The sequence below is a fragment of the Mustela nigripes genome, chromosome 1 (assembly GCF_022355385.1).
Source record: "Mustela nigripes isolate SB6536 chromosome 1, MUSNIG.SB6536, whole genome shotgun sequence".
Classification (NCBI taxonomy): domain Eukaryota; kingdom Metazoa; phylum Chordata; class Mammalia; order Carnivora; family Mustelidae; genus Mustela; species Mustela nigripes.
The window spans coordinates 4469442-4496761 of record NC_081557.1 but is presented as its reverse complement, the minus strand read 5'-3'; the positions used below and the strand labels follow the sequence as shown (position 1 = coordinate 4496761).

The window sequence follows — 27320 nt, the reverse complement described above, 5'->3', positions numbered from 1 at the left end:
GCGGAGTCAGGTTCTGGGCCCGAGGTCCAGGCCCTTGGTGAAGCCATCGGCTGCAGGAGAAAGGCCTCACCTGGCCCAGCCCTGTCGGCCACGTGCCCCTCGTGCCCGCTCTGGCTTTGGGGACGGCTGCAGGTCCTCTGTCTTGGTTCCATGGACCGTGGCCCGGCACGTTTACCCTCTCCAGTTTGCAGAGCCCTGGAAGCAGTGAGCTGGTGGCTCGTGTGCTAGGCCGACGCCCGGGCCTCTGGCATGTCCTCAGACGCCTGCCACCCCTCCAGGAGATGCGTTATGATGCGCTCCCTTGTCCCCCGCACAGGAGGGATCCTGGCTTCCCACGGGACCAGTGTCAGGCCCAGGAAGAATGCTGGGAGTGTGGACACGGTGACTTCCAGAGCATCTGCTATGGCAAGCGCTGAGGTTTTTTGGTCGTCCTGGCCCCAGGACTTGGCTGACTGCACCCTTGTCCCCTTTTTGCTACTCCTGGTTAGGTGGGAATTGGGATCTGATTGGCTGTGACCTGGTGACATGCAGGGTCTTCCCGTCTCACTGACCTGGGAGTGTCAAACAGGCTCATGTCTCCTAATGAACCTTATAAACCCTGAGGTGCTTGGGCACCAGGCTGGCTGGCTCTGTCGGCTAAGCATCCGAACACGACCTCTCACCTCAGGTCTTGATCTCAGGGTTGTGAGTTCAAGCCCCACGTCAGGCAATATACAAGGCATGGAGCCTATTTTAAAACAACCAAACCAGACAAAACGCTGTATGGTGCAGTGCCCTTGAGTTAGGGTAAACCATGCGAACCCTGGTACCCCCCTTCACCCCCAGCCTCCTCCGTGGTTTTGGCCTCGCTGCCGGGTTACGGTGCCCGGTAACACCAGGGCCTCACAGGAGCTGGTCCGAGGGGCTGGGGCCGGCTGCTTTGGAGATTTAGGCAGCCAGAGCTTAAGCAAGGCCCCAGAGGAAGGGATGGAGGCAGGATTTGGACCAAGCAGCCTGCCCCAAGGGAGCTTTCCTGGGCAGTGCAGAGGGGGGCGTGGCTGCCACCACCTCCAGGAGCTGCAGGACAGGATGTCATCAGAGGAAGACTATGGGACGCGGGCAGTGTGCCTGGGCTCGGGAAGGCACTCTGTGTGCTTTTTTTTTCCTTCTTTTTTTTGTAAGATTTTAATTATTTGAGAGAGTGAGGGAGAGCGTGAGCAAGGGGAAAGGGGGAGAAGGCCCTAATGCGGGGCTCGGTCCCAGGCCTCTGGGCGCACACCGGAGCCAAAGGCAGGCACTTAACCTGCCGAGCTAGCCGGGCGCGCTCTGTGTGATTGTTTTGAAAGACCTGAGCCACATGACCAGAGAGGTGGGGTCGGGCTTTCTCCCTGTGGGTCTCCGACTGTTTCATGTCATCCGGCCCCGCGTCCCCCTGTTTCAGGCTCCCAGTCGCCCACCTTTAATTGGTCCAATCAGCTGTCCTTTGTTCACGAGTCTCTCAAGGCCCTCTGGGCTGGGTCATGAGCCTTCAGGGTGCATCTCTGCGGCTGTAGCTCAAAGAGAATGTGGCCTGAGGCCGGTCCCCGGGGCGGGCTCTGGGCCGCTGGGAGGGGGACCTGTGCGAGGGCTGTGGCCTTGGGCTCAGAGACTCACTGACTGTCACACGACCTCCCGGGCTCCCTGGGGAGCCTTCCCCACTCCTGATTCTTACCTGTGAAGACACAGAGGTCAAGTTGCTCACCCCAGGTGGCTCAGTGAGGAACTATGGCTGGGGGCTGCAGTTGGGTGTGACCTTTGGGCTGGGTGGCGAGCAGTCCCTGAGGGGCAGGGGGAAGGGCAGGTGGCAGAGGACCATGGCTGACCCCTGGCTGCGGGGGAACAAGGGGGTCGGGAGGCTGACACTGACCTCGCTGCCCTGGCTGCTCCAGGTCTCAAGGCAGAGGAGTGACTCCCCCATTTTATTGCTGTGCAGATGGAGGCCCAGACTCTGGGCCGAGGCGATAGCCTGCCACGGACTCACGGGAGGCCCGGGGTGGGTCCCGCAGACAGACAGCTGCTCGGGCCTCTGGTTTCCAGTGGAGCCAGTGCCTGGCCCAGCCACTTCCCCTGTGGTCACTCGGCACGGCCTTCTGGGCCAGGGCGCCGGGCTGTGGTCTCAGCGCCTGTCCAACAGCTTACCCCAGGGGGCCATGGGGAAATTTAATCAATTGCTGAAAAACAAAAATAAGTTGGCTGCGGACCAGCTGTGAAGCTGTTTATGGCCTCAGAGACGGTAGCGCGGAGGGCGGGCTGCGCTGGGACCTGGCTCTGCCCGTGCGAGGTCCGGGGTGGGGGCGGGGGGGGGGCGGGGTGGGGGCCAAAGGGGGGCGGGGGGCTCGTCATCCTGTGTCCAGCACGAGGAAGCCGGTGGAAGGACCGACTGGGGTGGTGCGAGCCTTCGGGTGGGGGCCCGTCCTCTCTTGGAGACGCAGCTGGTTCAGTGGGGACAGTTGTGACGTCCGCTCTGCCTGCTGGAAAGGCTGGGCCCCGATGCTGGGTGCCGGGGTGGGGGGAACGCGGGCCTTGGGGCCGCCGCCTCTCTCCTCTGTTGATTTGGTCAGTCCACATCCTGGAACGTGTGGTTTTGCTCATCGTGAAAAATCCTTTCCCATGTTGGGGAGCAGAGGGGATAAACCGTAAGATCTTCCAGGATTCCCTGCTGGACCACCCGGCAGGGGCCTCTCCTCCTCCTGGGCTACGGGGGAGGGACTGCGGCTCCACTGCCCCCCCACCCCGCCCCGTCCCTCCTCTTGGTTCTTCCCTCCTGTTTGGCTCAGGCCAAATAGGTCAGCCCTGCGTGGCCACTCCATTCCCGCTGGTCGCCTGGTCAGACAGCCTTGTCGTGCCGAGCCCAGCCCCTCCCCCCATCGCCGAACCGCGAGGCCTCTCCGCATCAACCCAGGCACCATGTTTTAAAGTCTTGATGTTTTCTGGTTGAAAAGTAACATTCGTGATCACCCTTAAAAGGAGGACATCCCACAAAATAACAGAAAATAAAAGCACCCGCAATGTGGCCGCCCAGATGTGACACTCTCCTGTCCCCTCTGCTTGCGTTCAGATCTGGGTTGGCACGAGTCCCTCATCGTGTGGGGGCCCCGCCGTGCCCGACCTCCTCCACCGCCTGCCGGGTGTTTCCTCCCCCAGCCCTGTCCCCGAGCCCGGTGCTCTCGTGGGCTCTTTTCGCTGTTCCCAGGTTGTGGGGTATGAACGGTGCCACAGGCCCTTTCCTGCGGGTTTGGGTTTTGCTGTGATCGAGAGGCCTCGGGGACCCTCCCCAGCCAGGAATCTGCCTGTGTGTCCAGCGGCTGCTTCGGGCTGGGCTTGCAGAGGGGAAACTGGAGGGTCACGGGGTCCCCGAGCCACACTGCCGTCCAGGAAGCGTGGGCCGGGCACAGTCCTCCGGGAGGCGGGGGCCCTGCTGCAGCCGCGCTGAGCGGCTGGCCTTTTCCCCTCTGGAATCCTCTTCAGGTCACCCGTCTCTTCTGGTTGTTGCTGAGGTCTGGGTGGTTTTTTCTCTCGACTTGGACGCCTTTCAGTGAACTTAAATGAGGCATAGACTTTGCCTTGTATGGCTGTTTTAGGTTTCAGGAAAATCGAGCAGGGGCTCCCGAGAGTTCCTGTGACCCTGCTCGCCCTCCTGACATGGCTTCCACTGTGATTAGGACGGGCCGTCGCCTGTTGTGAAAGGCACACATGAGGGCCGGGGACCCACAGCCTCGCTCGGCCGGAGGGCCACATGGCTCCCCACCTGCTTTTGTGCGACTATTTTTGCAGGGTTGAAAAGAGACTCACAAGAAGAATGTTTTGTGACGTGGAAAAGGATAGGGCATTCGAATTTTGGTGTCCCTCCATGAAGCCCGGCCCACAGAGGCGGGTCCCTTACAGCACACGTGTGCAGACCCCGCCGGAGACCAGAAGGAAGACCGGGAATGGACCAAAGATAGTCACTGGGGACATCTGCGTGTGTTTCCTGCCAGGCTTTTGTTCGGGGAGGCTCTTGTTTGTCTTGTGGCTGGGCCCCTGCTGCACGGAGAGCGTGGTTTGCACGAGGCTGCCCTGAAGACTGCAACGGGCGCAGTGCTGTCCCAGCGTCCAGCGCGCACGGCGCATGTGGGCCAGCCCGGTTCCCGTCCATCCCGGCTGCAGCAGTGACCCTGTGCGCTCTGGAGGTCCCCCCGGCCCTTGGACCTGCCTGTCCTTCCACAGAACCTTTCCTCTCACCTCTGCTCCCCACCGCTTGTGGGGTGTATCGTGTCCCCCAAAAAGACGTGTTGAGTTCCCGGAACCTGTGAATGGGCCCTGACTCGGAAACAGGGTCTCTGCAGGTAGAACCGAGTTATGATAAGGTCCTCCTGGAGTCGGGTGGGCCCTGAGTCCAATGAATAGTGACCTTTATAAGAAGGAAATGGAGACCCAGAGACGCCGGAGAGGAGGCCATGTGAAGACAGACAGGGGTTGGAGTGGTGAAAACACAGGCCAAGAAACATCTGGGTCTTGCTGGTAACCACCAGAAGCTGAAAGAGCCAAGGACGTCTCCAGAGCCTTCAGGGGGAGCATGGGCCTGCCAGCACCTGGGGCATTTACTTCTGGCCTCAGAACCGTGGAGTCCGTTTCCGCCGTTACGAGGCGCCCCTCCCCCCGTCTGCGCTGATGGGTTACGGCAGCTTTCTCCTGCATCGCGCCTGCTCCGTGTAACCCACGGGACGGTGCCCTGCGATGGAAGCCAGCTTGGTCCGGAGGGACGTTGGCGGGCAGGGATGGTGTTGAACTTGCCGCGCCTGTGACTCTGGGCCATCCCTCGGGTCTGCTTTTGTGTTCTGAGAACACCCGCTGCCAGGAAGGCTGTGCCCTGGCCTGGCCTGGGGTCCGTGCCCTGCGCTTGGCCCCGGGACAGGGGCGCTGCCCTTCTTTCCTGCGCTTGTGCGTGCAGGGAGGAAGGGGAGAGGTCAGGAGTCCGCCTGAAGGAGGCTCCAGGGACGGCTGCCCCGCCGGCGAGGGGAAGGTTTCACTTTCCTAGGCAGCCCCGTGGGGCAGGCTGTTTGTTTGAACAACCCCAAAGAAAGCCATTTGGCCAACTGTTAGTTTCTAACCAATTTACTTCCTTGGTGTTTAAACAAACCCCTACCCAGAATCCGTGTCTGGTCCCAGGGAAGGGGGTGGCCTCCCCTCCTCCTGGCCCGGCCCAGTGCCCGACACCCACCCAGGGAGCCCGAGGCCAGGGCTGCCGCTCAGACCTGGCTGCAGACAGCCCTGGAGGTCCCCTGGGAGCGGGAGCCTCGGCGAGTGGCCCACGGAGCCCAGGCAGGGAGATCTCTCTCTGCAGCTGCCCCCCCCTGCCCCCACCCCGCCGCGGGCCTGGTCCTGGACAGAGAGCTCTGGTCCTCCACGCTTCAGGCAGCGGGCTGGGCTGGGGCTCTCACCCGCGGGTCCCCGTCTTCCAGGCCAAGCTCAAATAAAAACTTCAAAGGCTCTGCAGCCCAAGGGGTGTCAGACATTCCCCCCCAGAGTCAATTATCACCTACAGATTTATCCTGGCATTTAATTACTGCCTTAGTCACAGAGACTTAAGAGACGCTGATAATGGGGTTCCTTGGCCGTGGGGTGTGCTGGAGGCTTTGTTTTGACCTGGTTGATGGAGGGCTGGGGTCCATGATGGCTCTGTGCCCCTCGGGGACACTCTGCTGGAGTCTAGTACACGGTCACAGCTGCACGAATCTGAGGTTCTTGGAGCCGGAGGCCAGGATTCCCCCGTCTCAGCTGGTCCCTTACAGGCCCGCCTGTAACTCCCGCTCTGCTTCCTAGCACCCGTTCACGGACGTTCTTCCTCCCCGAAGGGCTCTGCCCTGTGTGTGTGACCCCAGGAGCACCGGCGGGGCCCGGGGGATCCTGTGCCTGTCCACCTCCGCCCCCAGTTCCTGGTCTAAAGTAGCTGCCGCAGAGAGAGACCTGGTTGGGGGGGCCGAGCCAGCCGCCCAGTGGCACACCAGCACCGGGCTTCCTGCGTGTGCCATCTGGTGAAAGTCAAGTGTTTGCGGGGCCTTTTTTTCCCACTTGCTCCTGTAGACCCTTGCGCGGGGAGCTTAACCTCTCTGTGCCTTGAGTTCCTCATCAGTAAAATGGGATGTAGTTGTACCTCTGGGATGGCGTGAGGCTCACACTATTTTAGGTGATTGTGTCTGGAGGACCCCAGGAACGGGGATGGGGAAACAGGTGCTACAGGTGTTTTGTGGGGCACCCGGGTGGCTCGGTCAGTCAGACGTCCGACTCTTGATTTTGGCTCAGGTCATGATCTCAGGGTCGTGAGAGTGAGCCCTGTGTCCGGCTCTGTGCTCAGCAAGCAGTCTGCTTGGTATTCCCTCTCCCTCTGCCCCTTCCTCCCGCGCGTGCTCTTTCTCGAATTAAAAAAAAAAAAAAAAAAAAAAAAAGATCTTAAAAAAAAATGTATTTTGGGACAGAGCATTGGTTCCTCTCAGGGACCAGTGTTTTCTCTGGGGAGGAAGTCCCGCTTGAGGTCACGTGCGGTTTGACACACACCCTTCCGCCTTGCACGGTGAGCTGCCCTGGCCTCCACTCGGGAGCCCGACGACAGCCTCTTCGGATGGGTCTTGTAGACACCCTCTTGGGACGGGGCTCTTCCTGGACGTGCCCTGCAGGGGCATCCCCTGTCCCTCCATCATGGGAGATGAAGCCAGAGCCTTTCCCGGAGTTTGGTTTTATGGTTCCCTTGATGTCAGAGCCAGAAAGAAACTCACACACCAGCAGGTTGGGCTGATTCTTCAGTGTAAATGGGGAGACCAGAGCCTGGAGAAGGTTAGAGACCTGTGCAGAGTCACACAGAGATTTCGGCCCTGCGTTCTCCTGGCTTGTCTAAGGACGTCAGCACCTGCCCTGGGTGCGGCCCGGGGTCTGCAGAGAGCCGAGGAGGCATGTGCACAAATCCCAGTGAAACATTAAGTGTGGTGCCCATGCAGTGTGTGTGTGTGTGTGTGCGGCCAGCCCATCCACTGGGGTAAGGGTGGTAGGAAGGCTTCCTGGAGGAGGAGGGGGAGGTGTGGGACCTGGGCCTTGAAGGACAGGTCAGATAACAGAACATTTTGGGAAGAGAGCCCCAAGGAAGACAATTTGTTAAAATTCAGAGTTCCCCTCCCCTCCTTCCAGTGCACACCATATCAAGGCCAAATCTGAATTTGGGTCTCGGAGTTTCCAAAGCAGTCAGGCACTTGGGGTGCCTTCTGGGCACAGCCTGCCTCAGTTTCCCAGGCCTGGGCTCAGAGAACTAGTGCTGTCATGTGTCGCCCTCTAGTGGAGGAATTGGGTGATGAGCTGTGCACCTCGGAGCGAGGATTCCCCGTCCCACCCTTACTTGAAATGCAGGTCAGGGGACCCCAGGTGGACTCTGCGAGGCACTGGGCTCCGAGGGCTCTGCCACTGGGGCAAGAAGTTGGCACCAGGCGCCGGAGAGGGTCTGCTGTCTGAGGGCTGTGGCTTGACCAGGCAGCTGCCTGCAGAGCTGGGTCTGGGGGCCTGAGGTTGACGGATGTGCCTGGCTGGTTCTGTCCCTGTCCCCATCCTGCGTTGCTACATAACTTGAGGCAGGTCCTTCCCCATTCTGGGCCTTTCCTCAGACCAGGCAAGTGGTCCCAAAGTTCCGGAAGGGGTCTCTGGGCCTAAACTTGGCTCTGCAAGTCCTTGAGACCAGAAGAGGCCAGAGTGAATGAGGGGACAAGGACCCAGCTCTGCGGGAGGGCACACAGCCTCCAGGGGTGTCCTGGTCAGGGTTGGGGAGTGCCATGAGGCTCCCTGTGCTGTTTGTCCTGGAAGTTCCAACAAATCCCAGCAGGGAGGGTCCAGGATGGGGTTGAGATGTTAACCCTGCTGGGGTGGCAGAGGGAGCCCGGGGCACCTGCCCCCCGGTGCTTGCCCTCGTCAGTGAGAGAGTCACGTGGGAAGGAATCAGACCGTGCAGTGAAGGTGGCATGAAGCTGCCTTGGAGGGGTGAGCGGGGTTGGGGGGGGCTCATGAGGAAATGGCATCTGAGCTGAGCCGTGAAGGGGGAGCACGTGGAAGGTGCGGCCCAGTGGGGGCTTTGAGAAGTGTGGCTGCCAGTGGTGGTCTGGAGCCCAGTGTTTCCGTGGGACCTGCATCTGGCACTGGTTTGTGGCCAGGAGAGGAGCTTGCAGGGGCGAAGGGACACTGAGTATGAAGCAGCTCTTCCATGGTGGTGGAGGTCAGGTGGCTGTGTGGCTTTCGGCTGGTTGCTTGACCTCTCTGTGCCTACATGGTCTCCTCGATACTATGACGATACAAACAGTGCTGGCCTCCTAGAGCCCTCAGGGGGATGAGCTAGTGACCACAGAGGAGGGTCACAGCGAGTGTTACCTACGGTCACCGGTGGCTGCGCGGAAGCTCTGACCCTGGGGGCTGGCAGAGCCCCTCCCTGCCATGCCCAGCGCAGGCCTGGTCCACTGTCCTGCTGCCGGCCTCTGACCCCACCGCATGTGCTCCCTCAGGAGCTGAGGAGGTGCTGCTGCTGGCCCGGCGGACGGATCTGCGGAGGATCTCGCTGGACACACCGGACTTCACCGACATCGTGCTGCAGGTTGATGACATCCGACATGCCATTGCCATCGACTACGACCCGCTGGAGGGCTATGTCTACTGGACGGACGACGAGGTGCGGGCCATCCGCAGGGCGTACCTGGATGGGTCAGGCGCACAGACGCTGGTCAACACCGAGATCAATGACCCCGACGGCATCGCGGTTGACTGGGTGGCCCGCAACCTCTACTGGACGGACACAGGCACCGACCGCATCGAGGTGACACGTCTCAATGGCACCTCCCGCAAGATCCTGGTGTCCGAGGACCTGGACGAGCCCCGGGCCATTGTGCTGCACCCTGTGATGGGGTAAGCGGGGTGGGGTGGGGGGGGTTGGACCTCCAACCTGGTGGTGGGGGCTGGGAACCAGGCCACCAGAAGTGAGAGATACTAGCGTCTCTGGAACTTTTGCCGGCATCAGAATGCCCCCAGAGGAGGCTTGTTAAGATGCAGGTGGCGGGGCCCCTTCCCGGAATTCTGATTCAGGAGGTCTGGGGCAGGGCCTGGGAACCTGAATTTCTCATAAGCTCCCCCCGGGGATGCTGCTGCTGGTCCAGGGCCCAGACTTTGCAATGCTATGATGTCGTGTACGTGGGTACCAGGCCTGGAGAGCTGGGGGGAGTCTTTCCAGGGGCCTCACCCTTCTCACCTGTGAAGCGGAATGCTTCACCAGAGTGGTTTCTAGGCTGATGATGGGATGTACTTAACGGCCTTTCCTGAGCATTGCACACGGGGAAGCTTTACCTCCTCCTCTCTCCCCCGGAGGTGGGTACAGTCGTAGAGTAGAGGACACTGAATCCCAGAGAGGTTAGGGGACTCACCTAAGGTCACACAGCAGGATGCTGAGATTGGACCAGGCAGTGTGGCTCCAACTTTCCATTTTGGGATTCTGTGAAAACAGCTCGTCTGTCGATGTAGGAGCCTTTCGGAGAAACTTTGCAGCTCAGAGCCCCTTCCTGGGGCTCATGACCAACAACGGGAAAGTGGTGGGGGGAGGAGGAAGAGTTGGAGCTCCTGGCGGTGGAGCCAGGGCTGCGGGGGGAGCCTCTGGCCCTCTGTGCCCGGTGCCGCGTGGTATCCCGGAGACAGCCTGGAGGAGGAGCTGGAAAGACAGGAGGGGGACCTGGGAGCTGTGCCTTGTGGGGACTAGCAGAGCCGCAGCGGTTGTAACCATGGTCCCTGGCGGGGGCTGTCAGGTGCTGCTCAGAGGTGCAAAACCACGGACACCCACTCAAGGTGCCTGCTGGCAGAGCTGGGCCTCGTGGCCCGTCTGCCCGTGGAGCCTGCGCTTTGTGCACAGGAGCCCTTCGGCTCTTTGAGGAAGGTTCCACTCCACGTGGGCCCCCTGCCTGGTGCTCGGCCCTCCGGCCCATGGGTCTCCCAGCACATCTGCTGTCCACCCACCTGCAGGACAGGAGAAGGGTCCCACCTGCTCCCTTCGAGTCCTAGGATGCCGGGTTGTGAAGCCCATGCTGTGGGCACCCCCGTTTCCTGTGGAGCCCCTGGTCCCGCGTGTGGGGGGCTTGGCGCTCATGTGGGCAGGGAGCCAGCACTGCGTGTGCACCCTTCAGCATGGGGAGGGTGTTGTCCTCGGCCCTGGGGACGGGCCGGACAGCGTCAAGGACATGTGCTTCCCCTCCAGCCTCATGTACTGGACAGACTGGGGGGAGAACCCCAAAATCGAGCGCGCTAACCTGGATGGACAGGAGCGGCACATCCTGGTGAACACGTCCCTCGGGTGGCCCAACGGCTTGGCCCTGGACCTGCAGGAGGGAAAACTGTACTGGGGAGATGCCAAGACGGACAAAATCGAGGTGAGTCCTCCCCGCCGGTGGACGCTGGTTCCCGAAGCTGTTTAACGAAGGTCGTGCTGCCTGGCACAGCCCAGCAGGCCTGGAGGCCCTGGAGCCCATGACCTGTACCAGGCGGGCAGCGGATGGATGCCTGTGCTCTGCTGGGTTTTTTTTTAAGATTTTATTTTTTTAGAGAGAGAGAGAGCGCATGCTCTCCTGTGTGTGTGTGTGTGTGTGTGTGTGTGTGTGTGCGCGCGCATGCGCGCGTGAGCCAGGGGGTGGACAGAGGGAGAGAGAATCCCAACAGTCCCCACACTGAGCGCAGAGCCCGACGCGGGGCTCGGTCTCATGACCCTGAGATCGTGACCTGAGCCAAAATCAGGAGTCGGTCGCTTGACCCACTGAGCCCCTGTGCTCTGCATTTTGGCCAAATAGGATCCTCGAAAAAATAGTCTATTAGGATACTTTTCCAACATGCAGGAGGCCTGTAAGGAGCCGTGTGGCCGAGTGAACCCCGTCGCAGGGCACTGCGCTTGTGTGAGAGGTTTTCGGAGGGAGCTGGGTGAAGGACACACGGGAGCTCCTTGAGTGACTTCTTGTGTGACTTCAACTATTTCAAAAACAAAATCTCCGTCTTTAAATTTACTTCTTTATTTGAGAGAATGCGCGTGCTCGCCAGCTAGCAGGGGTGGGGGAAGGGTCAGGGAAGGGGAGAGAGGGAATCCCAAGCAGACTCCCTGCTGAGCATGGAGGCCGATGTAGGGCTCGATCTTACGACCCTGAGATCATGACCTGAGCCAAAATCAAGAGTGTCGGTTGCTTAACCCAGGTGTCCCTCGTAACACAAAATCTTAGTGAAAACTCACACACATGTGCCCACCATGCAGCGTAAGACAAAAAAATCTTACCAACGTGGTGGCAGCCAGGTGACCACCATTCTGAATCTGGTGACGCGTTCCCAAGGCGTTTTCTCTTGCCAGGTGGATGTGTCCCGGAACGGAGCGTCATCCTGTTCTGTGTGATTCCGTGTGATTAATTTAAGCGATGTGCAGATGTGTTCTTTGGCAACTTGCTCTTTGCTCGTGGGTGTACTTTTTGGAGGTGCTCCGGAGACAGTCGTTCGATTCGTCCCCACAGCAGGGAAGTCCCCGACGTATGTGCCTGTCCTCGGTGTGGACGCCTCCCCTCAGGGCTGGTCACATCACTGCTTACGGACCACTCACCTGGGGGTAAACTTCGCTCCTCTCTTGGCTTCGGGGGGAGCCACCCACCAGGCAGCTTGCCAGGGGAGGGCGGGAGCAGGGAGACGGACGTGCGTCTGGGTCGCAGGGTTTCATGCCACGCTCCTGGACAGGGGCTCTGGGCTGAGTAGGTGCCTCTTCCGCCCAAGTCGCTGTCCAAGTGGCCAGTTCCTGCTGGATTCCCTACAGACGACCCTGTTGCTAAAGGGAGTTTCCCTCGAGCCTCTGAGCCTGAAGGCACGACCCTTGTCTCCCTTGTGGTCAGCCAAGAAGGCTTCGCCCCGGGACCCCACCCGCCCCCGGGAGCAGCTGGGGGGCTGGGGACGTGTGTGTCGGCTGATGCTGCCGGACACGTAACAGGCGTGGCTCCGTGTACTCCCGCGGTGGGGTGCTGGGGCCCTTTACTGTGGGAACACACGTGACCGATGATGGCCGTTTTAACCATTTTAAAGTGTGCCGTTCAGCGGCCTCTCCCGCAGTCACAGCTGAACCCCAGCAGCCACGGCCGCTGCCCCGTTCCAGAACGTTTCGTCACCCGAGACCCCGTGCCCACTAAGCAGCCAGGCCTGGTCTCCGCTCCCCGCAGCAGCCCCCAGCACCCACGGATCTCCTGTGGTCCCCGTGGCTGGCTGTCCCAGAGGTTTCATGCGAGTGTGGTCCTTCCGCGCGCAGCCTTCCGTGCCGGGCTTCCTCGCGCCGCGCGTTGTTTCTGGAGTTTATCCTCACGGCGGCATCTGTCCTCGTTTCGTTTTTATGGCCTATGACCCTGGGCACCCGGACGGACCATGCTGTGCAGCGTCTGTTGACGGGCATTTGCGTTCTGCCCCCCCCTCCGTGGCTGCCGTGAGCGAGGCTGTCAAGGGCACCGCGTGCTAGTTTTGTCTGCGCGCCTGTTACTTCTCCGGGGAGCACCCGGAGGCGCCGAACTGCTGGGCCACGTGGGGTTTCACGCGTGGTTCACGGACGCGCCGTCAGAGTGCTCTGCGGTGTGCTCCCTCCACGCTCTCTGTCCTCGGCAGCACGTGTTCTCTCTGCACAGCCTTGGCCGCTGGAATATTCCACACCCTTTATCCTGCTGGGCGCTCGGGGGTGTCCCTGGCTTTGACGGGCATTTTCCCGATGACGGGCGAAAGGTTGTTTGTCCCCCAAGCGTACTTGGAGGTGTGTGGCGTGGTTCCCACTCGTGGATGAGAAGCTGAGGTCCAGGAGGACGGTACCTTGCTCAAGGTCACGTGGCAAGTGGGTGGGTTTTGGTTTTCCACGTTTAGAACCAATCCTCAGACAAAGCCCTAAGACAGCGTCAGGTTTCCAGACAGAATCTAAACGTTATCCTCTTGGTAACCGCTAAGTAGAAGGGACAGAAGTCAGGAGGCGCGAGGCTGGGGACAGGTAGGAGCGCGGTTTCGAGGGTAACCGACCAAGGAAGACGGTCTGTCACGGTAGCGTGAGGAGAGGGAGGGCCCGGAGTCAGGGACGGAGTCTTCACCTGCACGGGGCCACGCAGGCAGACCAGGAACGCCTGCGCAGAGCGTGTTATCTGTTTGGAGCTAATCCCCGGAGAGTGTGAAGAGAGACGCTACAGAATTAGAATTGGGGAATCTTTGATCAGGCCGACTTGGGAAATGCAGGTGTGTCGGTTTTCTCAAACTACATGCCTGAGGGTCCCTTTCTTTCCCCGCCTTGGCTCTGGTGGCACACACTTTGGGAATGCCGACCCCGGCGGAGCCCGTCGCTGCCACTTCGCACACATCCAGGGCTGACCCTAGCTGCGGGGTTTGTGCCGGGCACCCCTCCACCCCTGCCCCGGGGGCGGTGGGGGGGCGCTGCTCACATGCATGGACGTGGAGACCGTCCTCCACGTAAGCAGCCTGTCTTCTCCCCGCAGTGGGGATGCCCCAGGCGAGTGTTGTGCTGGCTTCTCGGACTCTAGCATTCTTTCAGTGGGGACATACCCCAGACACAGGTGTGAACATTTTGGAGGTGGCCCAAGCGTGCTAGGGGCCTTGCCTCCACGTCCCTGCTGTGGCCTCTCGGCCCTCGCTCTCGGGCCCCGGAGTTTGCTGCCGAGCCCCTGCGGAGTGCCAGCTCTGTTCCAGGTTCCTGGGCCGGCTCGGTACGTGTGCCCAACAGCTGTTCCTCTGCTGTGCCCCTCGGGACCATGCTTTGGATCAGGCCACAGGCTTCATGCTAACGGTCATGGAGGTTCCCCGGGGCTTCCAGGGGGAACTGCTGAGGGACCAGGGGCTGTGTTTACTTTCCAGTTTCCAGGTGGGAGGGATGGTCTGGGGAGGAATAAACCAGGCTAGGGCAGCAACAGGACATGCTTCTAGCCGTGGTGACGTTTCCCAGAAGTGACGCCCAATGACAATGGAACGGCCGGGCCAGGTGCTAAGGAGCCGGAGTGCTGGCCTCGGGCCTACCTCGCCCAGTTGCCTTTGATGGGGAGGATGGATTTTGTGCAGCCTGGCTGTGTGCTTGGCCTGGCTCTGAACGCAGAGGGAAGGCTCTGGAAGAAAGGAGCTGCAGGGGCGCCTGGGTGGCTCAGTGGTTTGGGCTGCTGCCTTCGGCTTGGGTCATGATCTCAGGGTCCTGGGATCGAGCCCCGCATCGGGCTCTCTGCTCCGCAGGAAGCCTGCTTCCCTCTCTCTCTCTCTCTCTCTCTCTCTCTCTCTGCCTGCCTCTCTGCCTACTTGTGATCTCTGTCTGTCAAATAAATAAATAAAATCTTTAAAAAAAAAAAAAAAGAAAAGAAAAGAAAGGAGCTGCAGACAGTGACAAACGGGCTGTCCCTTTGAAGAGGTAATCGGGCTCCCGTGTCCCACCCACCAGGCCCCCGAGAAGGACTTTCTAGGGCAGCTGCGGCTAAACCCTGGATGAACCAGGAGGAGAACAAAGGTCTGGAAGGGCCGGGCTGGTGACGCGGGGATTCATGTGGATGGCATTAGTGGCATGGATGCGACTTAGGGGACAGGCCGAATTGCGGGCATGTCTGGGCTGCCCTGCAGGTGGGCCCTCCTGTCGGCCTTGTCTGTGACAGCTGTCCTGCACATCAGGTCCAGGCCAGCCCCTCGGCTGGCCGGCTAGCTGCCATCGTGACCTTTGGGAGTTGCAGGGTGGCTCCCCCCGGTGGGGCTGGCTCAGGCTGCTCACTCTGGGAGGCGCCGGACTTCCCTCCTGCAGGCTGGAACCATGTGGGGTGGGTGGGGGCTGAGGTCCGTGGACACAGAGGGGAATCGGGGGCCGTGTCCACGGACCTCAGCCCCCACCCTAACCCCTCCCCCAGCTGCCTCTGCTGCGTGTCGCACCCTCCTGGGCTAGGAATTCCCTGGGACACCTCCTAACCCATCTTCCGGAGTCTAGAGCCCTGGGGCCCAGCCCTCCCACGACCCCAGCCACGCCCTCAGGACCGGCCTCCTGTACTCCCCCCCACCCTGCGGGGCTCCCCACCCTGAAAACACTTGCCCTGCTCCTCCGACCATAGGCCTTAGGTCTCGTGTCACAGGGGTCAGCCGGATTCATAAAAGCCCCTCGGACTTGCTGTCTGCCTGAGCTTCTCTAACCAGTGGCTGCCGCGGCCCTGCACTTCTCTGTCCGCTCTTGGCAGACGCTGGGCTCTTCCTGCCTCTGTCCCTGCTGCTTGGCAGACACCAGGCTCGTGACGGCCCAGCGTGGGCCCCCCTTCCCCCCAACCCCGGGCAGCTCCTTCCCTCCCGAGTGCCCTCCGAGTCCACGTGCCCAGCCGCCCCCAGCCCCCTCCCTCGGAAGCCGAGAGTTCCCCCTGCCACATGCCCCAGTCTCCTGCATGGGGAAGACTCGCCTTCTCCAGAATGCTGACATCCCGGTTCCCACCTGAAGGCCACGTCTCCCGGCCGGAAGCCACAGCACCTTCGAGACCGGGCCAGTGCTCGTGCTCCGGATTGGCTGCCGGGTCCCCAGCACCATCATCGTCACCACCTCACTTGTTTGTCAGTCTGTCTCATCTCCCAAAGCAGATAGGAGCTCTCTCTCAGGCCCAGCTTGGGGTCGGCCGTCTCCGTGGGGCCGGTGGGCGGGGAGTCTGGACGCACCGGGTCTGCACGGAGAGTGCCTGCTCCCACACTCTTGCCGTGGCTCCCACTGGCCCCTTTCCCACGGCTGCTCAGCAGGTCCCTGGACAGAGCTGCCATCACATCCCCCCCGCCCCCTCTGCACCCCCTGGCGAGCACCTGTCCCTTCCAGGCGTCCAGGGACGCCGCCCCACTGGGAAGAGCAGCAAGGGACAGACCTGTGGCCCGACGGGGCGGACGTTCAGGTGGGAAGATAGACACAGGGGGACGGGACAGCAGCGGCACGTCGGAGGGACATTGAGAGGGGATGGGCGCGGGGGTGGGACGGCGTCCTGGGTCCCTGGACAGCGCCTGAGCTGATTTTCTAGCCGTGTGTGTCCCGAAGCCCTGCCTTCGCGGACGTGTTGTGCAAATCCTGTTGTCTTCTGCTTCCGGACTAGGGGGAGGAATTCTGCCCCTTAGCAGTGCTGACAGGGACAAAGTGTTCAGACGGCTGGGCACACACCGTGATGCCTGTCCCCGGAGGGTGGTTTCAGCCGATGCTGAGTTGAAGCGGGGACCGGTCCTGCCCCTTTGAAGCCCCGAGCGGTCTTTGTGAAGCTTCGTCCTCGGCTGTTTCCCTCTGGGGTGCTTGGACTCGTGGATGGACCAAGCCGAAATCTCAGGCCAACCCGGGCTCTTTAGCCTGTCTCTGTAGCAGGGGGTGTCACCTGCATGTGGCTTGCCGCAGACTTGCTGCCCCACACCCCAAAATCTGGGCTCTCTGGGGCCCCCTGCTGTCTCACCCTGGCCAGGGCAGTGGGAGCTGGTGGGTCCTGCCCCTGACACCTGCTGTCGGGGCCAGCTCTGTGCCAGAGCACCTGGTCCACACCGCCTGTGGGGCAGGCTGGCAGGTGGGCTGAGAAGAAGTCATGGCTGAGCAGTTATGCATACATCTGTCTCCCTGCCCCCCGGACACGGACTGGGTTGGCGGAGGGGACTTCTGGCACAGCCAAGGTAAATACTCGGGGCGGGGGAGTGACAGCTGCCAGGCCGGGTGGCTGGGTGTCCTTCGTGCCCCCGGGAAGAAGGTAGAACATGGGGCTTCCGGGCAACTGAGCTGTGTGTGTGTGTGCCCCCAAGTGCGAGTTTAAGATCTTGTTTATTACGTGGAACAAAATAACCAGGGCTGGGCACCTGGGTGGCTCAGTGGGTTAAGCCTCTGCCTTCAGCTCAGGTCATGATCCCAGGGTCCTGGGATGGAGCCCAGAATCAGGGTCTCTGTTCAGCGGGGACTCTGCTTCCTCCTCTCTCTCTGCCTGCCTCTCTGCCTACTTGTGATCTCTCTGTCAAATGAATAAGTAGAATATTAAAAAAAAAATAACCAGGATGGTTCTAATTTGGGAGGTTACGTCTGACTGTGATGGAGACTCCATCAGAAAACAGGAGTCTTTTTCCCTTGAAACGTACACTTTCAAAGGGTTGGTCTTGACCTCCTGACTCTCAGCAGGTGGCTTTCTTAGCCCACCACTTTGTGGGCCTCCCTGTAGACCCTCCGCAGGTGCTGCCCCTCAGAGCACAGCTGAGGGTGCGCTTCCTTGGGATCTACTTGTCCCACCTCTCTGTGGCCCTCCTGCCTAGACCCGGGCATGGATCATGGAGTTGGCCCTGCTCAAGAGGACAGAAGCCAGAGTTCAGAGAGGGCAGCGCTGGCCCTGGGCACCCTTGGCGTCCGGCATGAACATTCTTGACACAACGTCTTGGTGAAATGTCTAGTTTCCTTTCCTGAAGATCAAGGGCACAGGTGCTCAGCTGTAGACCAGGGCTTAGACTCTACAGCCCAAGGGCCGGATTGACCGTGTCTGAGCCGCTCTCACACGCAGGGCGGTTTTCACACTTGTTTTTTTTTTTTTTTTTAAAGATTTCATTTATTTATTTGACAGACAGAGATCACAAGCAGGCAGAGAGGCAGGCAGAGAGAGAAGAAGGGAAGCAGGCTCCCCACTGAGCAGAGAGCCTGATGTGGGGCTCTATCCCAGGGCCCTGAGATCATGACCTGAGCTGAAGGCAGAGGCTTTAACCCACTGAGCCACCCAGGCGCCCCGGTTTTCACACTTTTAAATGATCAGGGGGAAGAATCAAAAGAAAAACAGTATTTCATGATGCGTGAAAATGACAGGAAATTCAAATTTCAGTGTCCACAGAGTTGTTTCTCTTTCTTGCGTGCACGATGCTGTGTTGGCGCACACACAGCCTTGCTCACTCACTCACACGCTCTCCGACGGGATGTGTTCCTGAGGGTACCATCTTCCCCTTCTCCCCACCTCACCACTTCAGCCACGAGCCCAGGATGAGACCCCACCCGCGGGCAAGTTTTGTGCAGAGCGTTCTCTGAGGGCCGGTGCCCAAACCGTTTGGAAGGCTTAGTCCCCCACCTGCCACTTGCTGCTAACCCGCGGGGCCAGCCTGGTGCCCTGGAGATGAGCACAGCAGTTGGTACAACCTGAGCTCCTCCTTCCAGGTGAGGCGGGCAGCACCCCTGCTTCGGGTACAAGGGTGTCCCCCAATCTCGTATTCTGTCCTGGGGGCGCCTTGGAACTCCAGCGGGGAGCCGCTTTCAGGATCCATAGGGGGCCGGCACCTCCCACTTCTGTGTGAATTGCCCCAGGTTGGGGGCCTGGGCCTTGTCTTTGTTTAAGTTGTCTGGATGATGTCAGCTGCTCCCCTCAGTTGCAGGTGGAGAAACTGAGGCCCCCGGGGCGTGGGGGCTTGCTGGGCCCCTCCTGGGTGACCTGGCAGTTTTGTCCCGTGTTGTCCTATGGCAGACGGACCCAAGTCTCTTCTGTTCAGCGTAAATCTGATCTGTCTTCTGTTCTCACCACCTGCAAAACAGAGTGTTTGTCACTTTTCTGCGGAGCTGGAAACACGATCTGGCTGCAGGGGGTCTGCTGGGACTTGTTGTGTCGCTTTCATCCTGGCCCAAGAGCCGGAGAAGCTTGATGTTGTGTTTTATCGAGTCTTGCTTTCAACATCAGCGGCTACAGGATCATCTGTCACCGGAGTCTCATCTTACCCCATTTGTGTGTTTCCGTCGGTTAAGGCGTTTTTATGTCTGACAGCAGTTTTTTCCTTTGTGGCTTTTGTGGTTAATGCTTTTTATCAGCACTGGTTCTTCAAGAGAAAGAGCTAGCTTTCACAGCTCAGAGTAAAGGGCCAGTCGTGGGGGGGGGGGGGGGGGGGGTTGAAAAGCATCTGAGAGTTACGGGCTCAGACTCAGGGCCAGAAGGGTCCTCCGAGGTCATCTGGGCCTGACCAAGCAAGACATGGGTCCATAGACCAGTGCGCCGTCTTGCCCAGCGCCCCGGGCGTGTTAGTAATGCAGCCCCTGGAAGCTCAGGTCCTCGTCGAGCCTGTGATCTGACACCTTCCCGGCCGGCAGACTGTTGCAATCAGAGCCTGGCCCGGTCTGAGCCCTGCTGAGCACAGCTGTCTGCCTCGCCTGGCCCTCTCAGTGCCGTGTCCGTACCCAGGCAGGGGAGGCTGCGGGGAGAGCCCTGAGCCAGCCCCACCACTGAAAATGTCATTCGTCCAGCTCTGCCGGGAGCCACGGCCCCTGGCGTCATAGCATGGCCTCGCGGGGTGCAGGCAGAACGGAGCCTCCTAGGCATTGGGCCTGTCCCCGCTCAGGCCCGAGGCTGGTTCATACCTGTGTCTGCCGTCCCGCAGGTGATCAACGTTGATGGGACAAAGAGGCGGACACTCCTGGAAGACAAGCTCCCCCACATTTTCGGGTTCACGCTGCTGGGGGACTTCATCTACTGGACCGACTGGCAGCGTCGCAGCATCGAGCGCGTGCACAAGGTCAAGGCCAGCCGGGACGTCATCATCGACCAGCTGCCCGACCTGATGGGGCTGAAGGCCGTGAACGTGGCCAAGGCTGTCGGTGAGTCTGCTCAGCCTCCAGCCGCGAGTGAGCCAAGCTGGGCGGCACCAGGAAGAAGCAGTGGGCTCGCGGCTGCCCTTCGGTCCACGGGCGCCCACCCGGGGATGGGCAGGGCAGGGTATGTGAGATCTGGTGGAGGACAGCTGGGAAGGGGCGTGGTGTCTCCGCCGGGGGTATTGACTAGGTCGTGGTTGTGGACGGGCGCTGTTGGCGCAGTTGTTGCAGTCACGGCTGATGTGTGCCAGGTGTCTGCTGTGCGCTGGGCTCTGGCTGAGTGCCGCAATGCCCGGAGCCACCCCATACACTAATGCCAGTGTTGCTCCATTTGCCCTGTTAAGGAGGAGGGACGCATGGCCACGTTGCTGGTGTGGCCAAGCTCGGGACTCACTCTGGGTCTGCCTCAACCTTGTCACTGGGGTGGGCTGTGATGGCTGTCCAGTGTGGCCAGGCTGGACCTTCAGATGCACACCTTGTTTTTTTTTTTTTTTTTAAGATTTTATTTATTCATTTGAGAGAGCATGAGGCGGGGTTGGGGGCAGAGAAAGGGAGAGAGGGACCGGCAGACTCCCTGCTGAGCAGGGTCGGGGCTTGATCCCAGGACCCCCAGATCATGACCAGAGCTGAAGTCAGATCCTTAACTGACAGGGCCACCCAGGCACCCAAACACACAGCTTTTATCTGAAAACCAGGATCTGCAAAAAACTCACTTAACACTTAAAAAGCTGTGCAAAGGCCTGGAGGTGATTTGTCTCCTTCTGAAAACGATTCCAAATGCGGGTCATTAGGCTACACAGGAGAGAGAGTAGGATCCAGGTGTGGTGGGGGCGGGCTGTGCCCAGCGGGGGACCTCTGCCCCTGCTGCAGCACCTGCACATCGGAGGGGCTCTATGGACCTCTGCTGGAGGAACGAACGAATGGATGAATGAATGAACGGGCAGAGGAGATCCTGGGCTTGGCCTCCGGTAGCTCCCAGCCTCCCTGTCCAGCAGCTGAGACCCTCCGTAGCGCTACTCCAGGCAGCGGCTGTAGCTGGGGTGGTGGGGATGCCTGGCTTTAACACACAGGGGAGGTCACTTGAACTTGGAATTGAGGGAGCAGGTGGGGGCAGGGTGGGCCAGGCCGAGGGGCAGCTGTGCAAAGGCCCGGAGGGGAGGCCTTAGCCGTCCAGTGACCCGGGTTCCTGACAGAGAGGCGATGGGACCGGTAAGCTCCGTTTCGCCGTCACCCTTTAGAACCCGCGGATTATCTACCGTGGAAGGTGAGCCCCTGTGCGAGCTCAGCGATACACGAAAGAGAACCCAGCGGGTCAGAAAAAAGATGCGTCCATCGGGCGTGCTTTCAAGTTGAGAGACTGGGTTCATCTCTGTCTCCTCTTAGAACTTTCTGAGAGAGATGGGGAGAAGGATTCTTCTTTTAGCTAAAATACTTAACTCTACGTTAAAGCCACTTTCAACAGCGCCTCAGTAGCTAACGGAGAGGAACGGGGGCCAAAACAAACGAACAGCCTGAGTTTTCTGCTTCAGTGAGAAGACCCCTTTGGCGCTCCTGGGCGAGTCTGAGTGTGTGAGGTGTCGGCGTCCGGGGGGCTACCGGGGCAGTCAGTCCGACCAGCAGGCCCGGAGTCCAGGCCCGGGTGCATGCGTGTGTGCGTGTGTGTGCATATGAGTTACCCCCTCACGTGGCGGTCTCACACCTGTGCCCCTTCCTGCCCGTGTCACCTTCACCAGCCTCCCTGGGCTTCACTTTCCATGACTAGAAAACGAGTGGGAGTGGCTCCCGCCTCCCCGGCTGCTGGGCGGACGGACGGACGGACGGACGAGTTCAGAGGCACTGGGTCACCCGGGCGCAGAGCCAGCCACGCTGACATCGTTAGCGTCCCTTCCCTGTAGCAGGGGAGGACCTCCGTTTCCGTCGTCCCCGCCCCGCGCGGTGTCCCCACGTGCGATCTGGCTGGGGCACAGCCCCGTGTGGCCACGGAGCCACGCACGCCTCTGTCTGCGGGGCTGCCGGGTCCAGAGCCGCTGTGCTTGTTCCAGGAACCAACGCGTGTGCGGACGGGAACGGGGGCTGCAGCCACCTGTGCTTCTTCACGCCTCACGCCGCCAAGTGCGGCTGCCCCATCGGCCTGGAGCTGCTGAGCGACCTGAAGACCTGCATCGTCCCCGAGGCCTTCCTGGTGTTCACCAGCCGAGCCGCCATCCACAGGATCTCCCTGGAGACCAACAACAACGACGTGGCCATCCCGCTGACGGGCGTCAAGGAGGCCTCGGCGCTGGACTTCGACGTGTCCAACAATCACATCTACTGGACGGACGTCAGCCTGAAGGTATGGTCCGCGAGGTGGCCTCCGTCGGCGCCGTCTTGAAGCCTTTCATGGTCTTTTCGGAAGAGCTGTAATATTTAGGGGCGCCTGTGGCTCAGTCGGTCAGCGGTCCGACTCTCGATCTCAGCCCAGGTCTTGATCTTGGGGTCGTGAGTTCAAGCCCCGTGTTGGGCTCTGTGCTGGGCGTGGAGCCTACTTGAAAAAAAAAAAGCTGTAATATTTACGGCAACATGACCTACGACCATAAAGTCTGAGCAAACTGTTTTAATAAATGAGCACAAACGATCATCACAAGCAGATCCCCTAGACACAGATGGGCTTTTCTGGAGCGATTGTGGATCTGTGAGTCGTTTTGTTGTAAGTTGACATTGTCTTTGGCTTTGCTCCCTCAGCAGTGCCCACCTGCTTAGCAAATGCTGTCTCTATGCATGGCGCAAATACACGGGGATACACAGAAGCGCCCTTTCTTCTTGTAAAGCAGGGTTCTGCAAACCAGCTCGCTGGCTGACCCCCTGGTTGAGTAAATAAAGTTTTATTGGAACATAGTGATGCCCATTTGTCTATGGCTTGTCCGCGCCTGCACTTGTATAGTGGCCCCAGAGCCGTGAGGCCCTCGGAGCCTGCATATTTCCTGTGTGCCCCTTTATGGAGAAGTGTGCCAGGCCCTGTTCTGTCCCGGACAGCCGAACTCCGTGATCTTATTCTCCCGATGGTGTTGCACATCTCTTTGAGATTTTTCTGATTCTGAAAGTCATGGGAGCTCACTGAAGAAAGAGGGCAGGAGAGAGAAAAGGATAATGAAGAAAGTAAAAATAAAAATATAGGGGCGCCTGGGTGGCTCAGTGGGTTAAGCCGCTGCCTTCGGCTCAGGTCATGATCTCAGGGTCCTGGGATCGAGTCCCGCATCGGGCTCTCTGCTCAGCAGGGAGCCTGCTTCCTTCTCTCTCTCTCTGCCTGCCTCTCAGTGTACTTGTAATTTCTCTCTGTCAAATAAATAAATAAAATCTTTAAAAAAAAAAAAATATAATAAAAATCCCTCATCTCCCCACAGCTGACGTTTCCAGGGAGCTCCCCATGTTAGTGCTGCTCACGGTCCCCGTCAGGAGCGCTAGAGGGTTCTGTATCCTGGTGTCTTTCACTTAACAGCTTAAGAGCTCGGGCCGCCTTGGTGGCTCAGTCGTTGAATGTCTGCCGTGGGCTCAGGTCGTGATCCCCGTGTCCTGTGATCAAGCCCCACATCGGGCTCCCTTCTCAGTGGGAAGCCTGCTTCTCCCTCTCCCTTTCCCCCTGCTTGTGTTCCCTCTCTCGCTGTCTCTCTCTCTCTCTGTCAAATAAATAAAATCTTTAAAAAAAATATGTACGAGGTAACTGATCTGCTGCTAGGAACTCTTTAGATGAGGGACGTAGTCTCCACAGATACTCCCTATTTTACGTAACTGGTTTCCTTCTTTTAAACGTGTTAGCTTCCAGCCTCTCTGTGGTTTCCATGACTCCTCATCTTTTGCATTTTTAATTAGTTTCCTGGGACAAAACTTCATGAAATTTAAATACTATCAAATCTTTTTTCCCCCTAAAAACGTAGTATTTTGCTACATTTCAAGCGTTTATTGAAAAACCCTTGCACGTTGGTGATCGGGTGCACGACGCGGTCAGTAGCTGCTCTGGGTGGCGGGGGGTCCATCTCGTGGTCCGAGGTCTGGGGGAAGGCCGGTTCCTAACCCGTGGTCCGAGGTCTGGGGGAAGGCCGGATCCTAACCCGCGGTCCGAGGTCTGGGGGAAGGCCGGATCCTAACCCGCGGCCCTTGCCTCCTCCCCTGCTACAGACCATCAGCCGAGCGTTCATGAACGGGAGCTCCGTGGAGCACGTGATCGAGTTCGGCCTCGACTACCCGGAAGGCATGGCCGTCGACTGGGTGGGCAAGAACCTCTACTGGGCGGACACTGGGACCAACAGGATCGAAGTGGCCCGGTTGGACGGACAGTTCCGGCAGGTCCTCGTGTGGAGGGACCTGGACAACCCGAGGTCACTGGCCCTGGACCCCACCAAAGGGTAAGAGCCATGGATGTCCGCCTCGCCCCGCCGCTTCCGTACATCAGCCCGCGCGTGATGACCGTAGCCCGGGGGCGGTGGCTGCCCAGCGGGCCCTCGCGTGACGGCAGTCCCAAGCGTCGCTGGCTTTGAGGCGGCTGGGGCCAGCAGGACCCGTGGAGGTCTCTAGTTTATTTCACAGAGGGGAAACTGAGGCCCAGAGCAGCAGGGAGGAAGGGGGGATGCTTGTCTCAGTGCAGCATCTGGGGGGTGGAGGGCCTCCAGGGGGCAAGTGTCTCTGTCCCTGAATTTCCAGAGGGGGAAACGGAGCTGCAGAGAAGCTGAGTGACTCACTGAGCGTCCTGTAAGCAGGGAGGGTAGAGCTGGGCTCCTTCCCTTGCCCCGTGTTGCTGGCTCTGAAGGCCCTGGACCCTGGCGAGCTCAGAAGGGGCTCCTTGCTGGACCCCCCAGGCAGGGTCCCACCTGCCTCACCAGGCACCTGCTCTTTTTGACCTGGCAGGAGCCTGGAGGCCCTGGGCACGGGGGCCGCGGGGGCCAGGGTTGAGCCTCCCTGTGCGCCACAGTCTTCCGTGCTGCAGACCCGGGCTCGCCCCCCAGTGCATCAGAGCTGTGTCCGCCATACCCCAAGCGCTGCCTGTCGCACGCGGTTAGGGAAGGAGAAACTGCAGGATGGCCGAGCAGAGAGAAGGGCCTAGTTGTAGCCGAAGGGCGAGTAAGACGCACCCGGTTCTGGACGGGGGCTCCTTCTGTAGAGCTGCTGAAGAAGGAGGGAGGGGGACCCTTTGGAGGCAGGAAAAGCCGCGTTTGGATCCTGGCCCCATAGTGCCTGCTGGGCTCCGATTCGTCCTCTGTCCTCTGTCCCCCTTTTGAGTAAGGGGACAGTGTGTCCTGACTCGCCCACATTCAGCCTGGCTTCCCCGGTCACCCTGGTGTCCTGTCCAGCTTAATTAGCGTTTGTCTCTGACAAGAGTGTCTCCCCGGAGTTCTAGTACAAGGTCACCCCATCTGTGTCCCCAGTCTGGGTCTGTAAACGGATGTGTTTGCCCTTACCCTGCAGGTGAGCGCTGTGGGGGTTCAGGAGGCAGGAGGCAGCCCGGTGACGGCACCTGGGGGGACAGTGGGGTCGTAGGCGGCTCCCAGGGTGTTGCCCTTCTCACGCTTCCTGGAGGGATGTCCCCGATGTGGCTTTCTCCAGGATGGAGAGGGCCACGCCGAGGGGACGGTGGTGGTTGTGTCCCCCTGCCTTGCCGTGAGGGTGGACGCGCCCGAGCCCGCCCTGGCCTCCCTGTGTCTTCCAGCTACATCTACTGGACTGAGTGGGGGGGGAAACCCAGGATTGTGCGGGCCTTCATGGACGGGACCAACTGCATGACGCTGGTGGACAAGGTGGGTCGGGCCAACGACCTCACCATCGACTACGCTGACCAGCGTCTCTACTGGACCGACCTGGACACCAACATGATCGAGTCATCCGACATGCTGGGTGAGGGCCAGGTGGGGTCCTGCTGGGAGGGGCCATCCCTGGGCGGGGGGGGGGGCAACTCCCTCTCCACCCCCACTGCACTATTCCTTCTGGCCTGCGAGCCGCTAAGCCCCACCGGAGATGTGGACCCAGCCCCGGCTGCTCCTCCAGCTTTGTCTTCTTCTGGGGCTTGTCCCTTTCCTCCTGGTGCCATTGCTGTAGGCATGTCTGCAGAGGCCCTGGGGACAGCCGTTTCCTGCACACCTACTAAGAACCAGGGCCCTGCGAAGCTTTGTGCCGGGACTCTAACATGGTGTAGGTTTTCACTGATGGGGAAACTGAGGCCCAGGGAGGTGCCAGGATTTCCCTGAGGTCGCAGAGTGCTGCCCAGATTCTGTCACCGTCTGACCCGGGGCACCTACTCTGTGCAGGCCATTACTCTCGGATTCACTCATAGGTCACATACGAGAGGCCACTCATGGACTCCACATCCTGGGATCAGGTGAAAAAAAAAAACACCTCATTCCAGGTACCCCACCATTGGGGGCAGGACATGCAAATCTAGGCTGTACCACCGGAGGGAGCGGCTATGTTAGCTTAGCTCTCTTACATACCCAAGTGATAAGGTGGCCCCATGCGATGGGGAGAATTTGATTTTCTGATCGCCGCTGCCCCTGTGATGGGCCGGCTGGATGGCTTGTCCCAGGTACTGTGTGAGCAGAGCCAGGCTGGAACTCCAGTGTCCTGGCTTCTGCTCGGGGCAGGCCGTACCCGCCCTGCACGCTGCCTGTCTGGGTTTCTGAGTCCGCTGGCGAGGTTGGAATGTGTCTTTGAGTGAGCCACACCAGCCCCTAGTAGTGATTTACGAGAGGCCGATGCCTCAGGAGGAAGCCATCCCTGAACGGCGGTGGTTGTGGGAAGTAATGATGCTCACTGACGGCCCCAGAGGGAAGATGCACTGCGGGGAAATCAGTGCCAGAAACTTCCACGGCCCTGCTGCGTGCAGGTGGCCACATGCCGTGGGCCTGGCTGTCACTCTGCCCTAGCACGCTCTCCGTTTTATGCCGCAGACATTTACACACCGGGGGCCTCCCTCTGACGGTGTGGCCTCAGCCACGGTCCTTAACCCTCCTGGGCACTCGGTTCCCCAACATGGATAGCACCGCCTCACGCAGCGGCCATGGGGAGACCTGGGTGAAAGCACGTCTCACCGAGGGTGGCCGGCGGGAGTGCGGGGCCCAGGGGCGCGTGCGCGAGCCTGTGTTTCATGGAAGCACTCGGGAGCGTCTATATGTAATAACGGGCTTGTTTTTGATGGCAAAATAATTGACATAGGGCATTTCTGAAAACACAGAAATACAGGGAGAGAAAGTAATTATTTATAATTTTCACCACCCCATGATAATCAATATTGCTGTATCAGCATTTTTTCCCCTAATCTCAAAAATTTTCATTTCTTTCTTTTTTTTTTTTTTTTTTTAAGGTTTTAAATCTCTACCCCCAGTAGGGGACTCAAACTCATGACCTTCAAGAGTTGCATGCTCCAAGGACAAAGCTATTTGCAGGGCCCCCCCATTTAATTAATTTTTTGAAAAAGTTTTTTAAAAGATTTATTGATTTATTTGAGAGCGAGAGAATGCATGTGCTCGAGCCTGGGAAGGGGCAGAGGGACCGGGAGATTCTCAAGCAGACCTCCTGCTGAGCAGGGAGCCCGACACAGGGCTTGATCCCAGGACTCCAGGATTATGACCTGAGCTGAAGGCAGACACTCCACCGACTGAGCCCCCAGGTGCCCTGTCCGCTCTACTAGTGATGGGCGCCCGGGTTGTCTCCCAGTTGTGGCTCTGCACACGTTGTAGTCTGTGTC

The 27320-nt window shown here is 59.7% G+C and overlaps 1 protein-coding gene across 1 annotated transcript in view; it reads left to right on the top strand.

The window, feature by feature from the left end:
- The window catches only part of LRP5 (LDL receptor related protein 5), a gene marked incomplete at its 3' end in the record, with an annotated part of 100113 nt that overhangs the window by 44692 nt on the left and 28101 nt on the right, over positions 1 to 27320 (top strand). The window contains exons 6-11 of the mRNA XM_059386908.1: positions 8529 to 8925; positions 10259 to 10430; positions 19402 to 19618; positions 21655 to 21944; positions 23765 to 23991; positions 25290 to 25474. Of these exons, the coding sequence (XP_059242891.1) occupies positions 8529 to 8925; positions 10259 to 10430; positions 19402 to 19618; positions 21655 to 21944; positions 23765 to 23991; positions 25290 to 25474 (1488 nt within the window). The remainder of the gene's footprint in view (positions 1 to 8528; positions 8926 to 10258; positions 10431 to 19401; positions 19619 to 21654; positions 21945 to 23764; positions 23992 to 25289; positions 25475 to 27320) is intronic.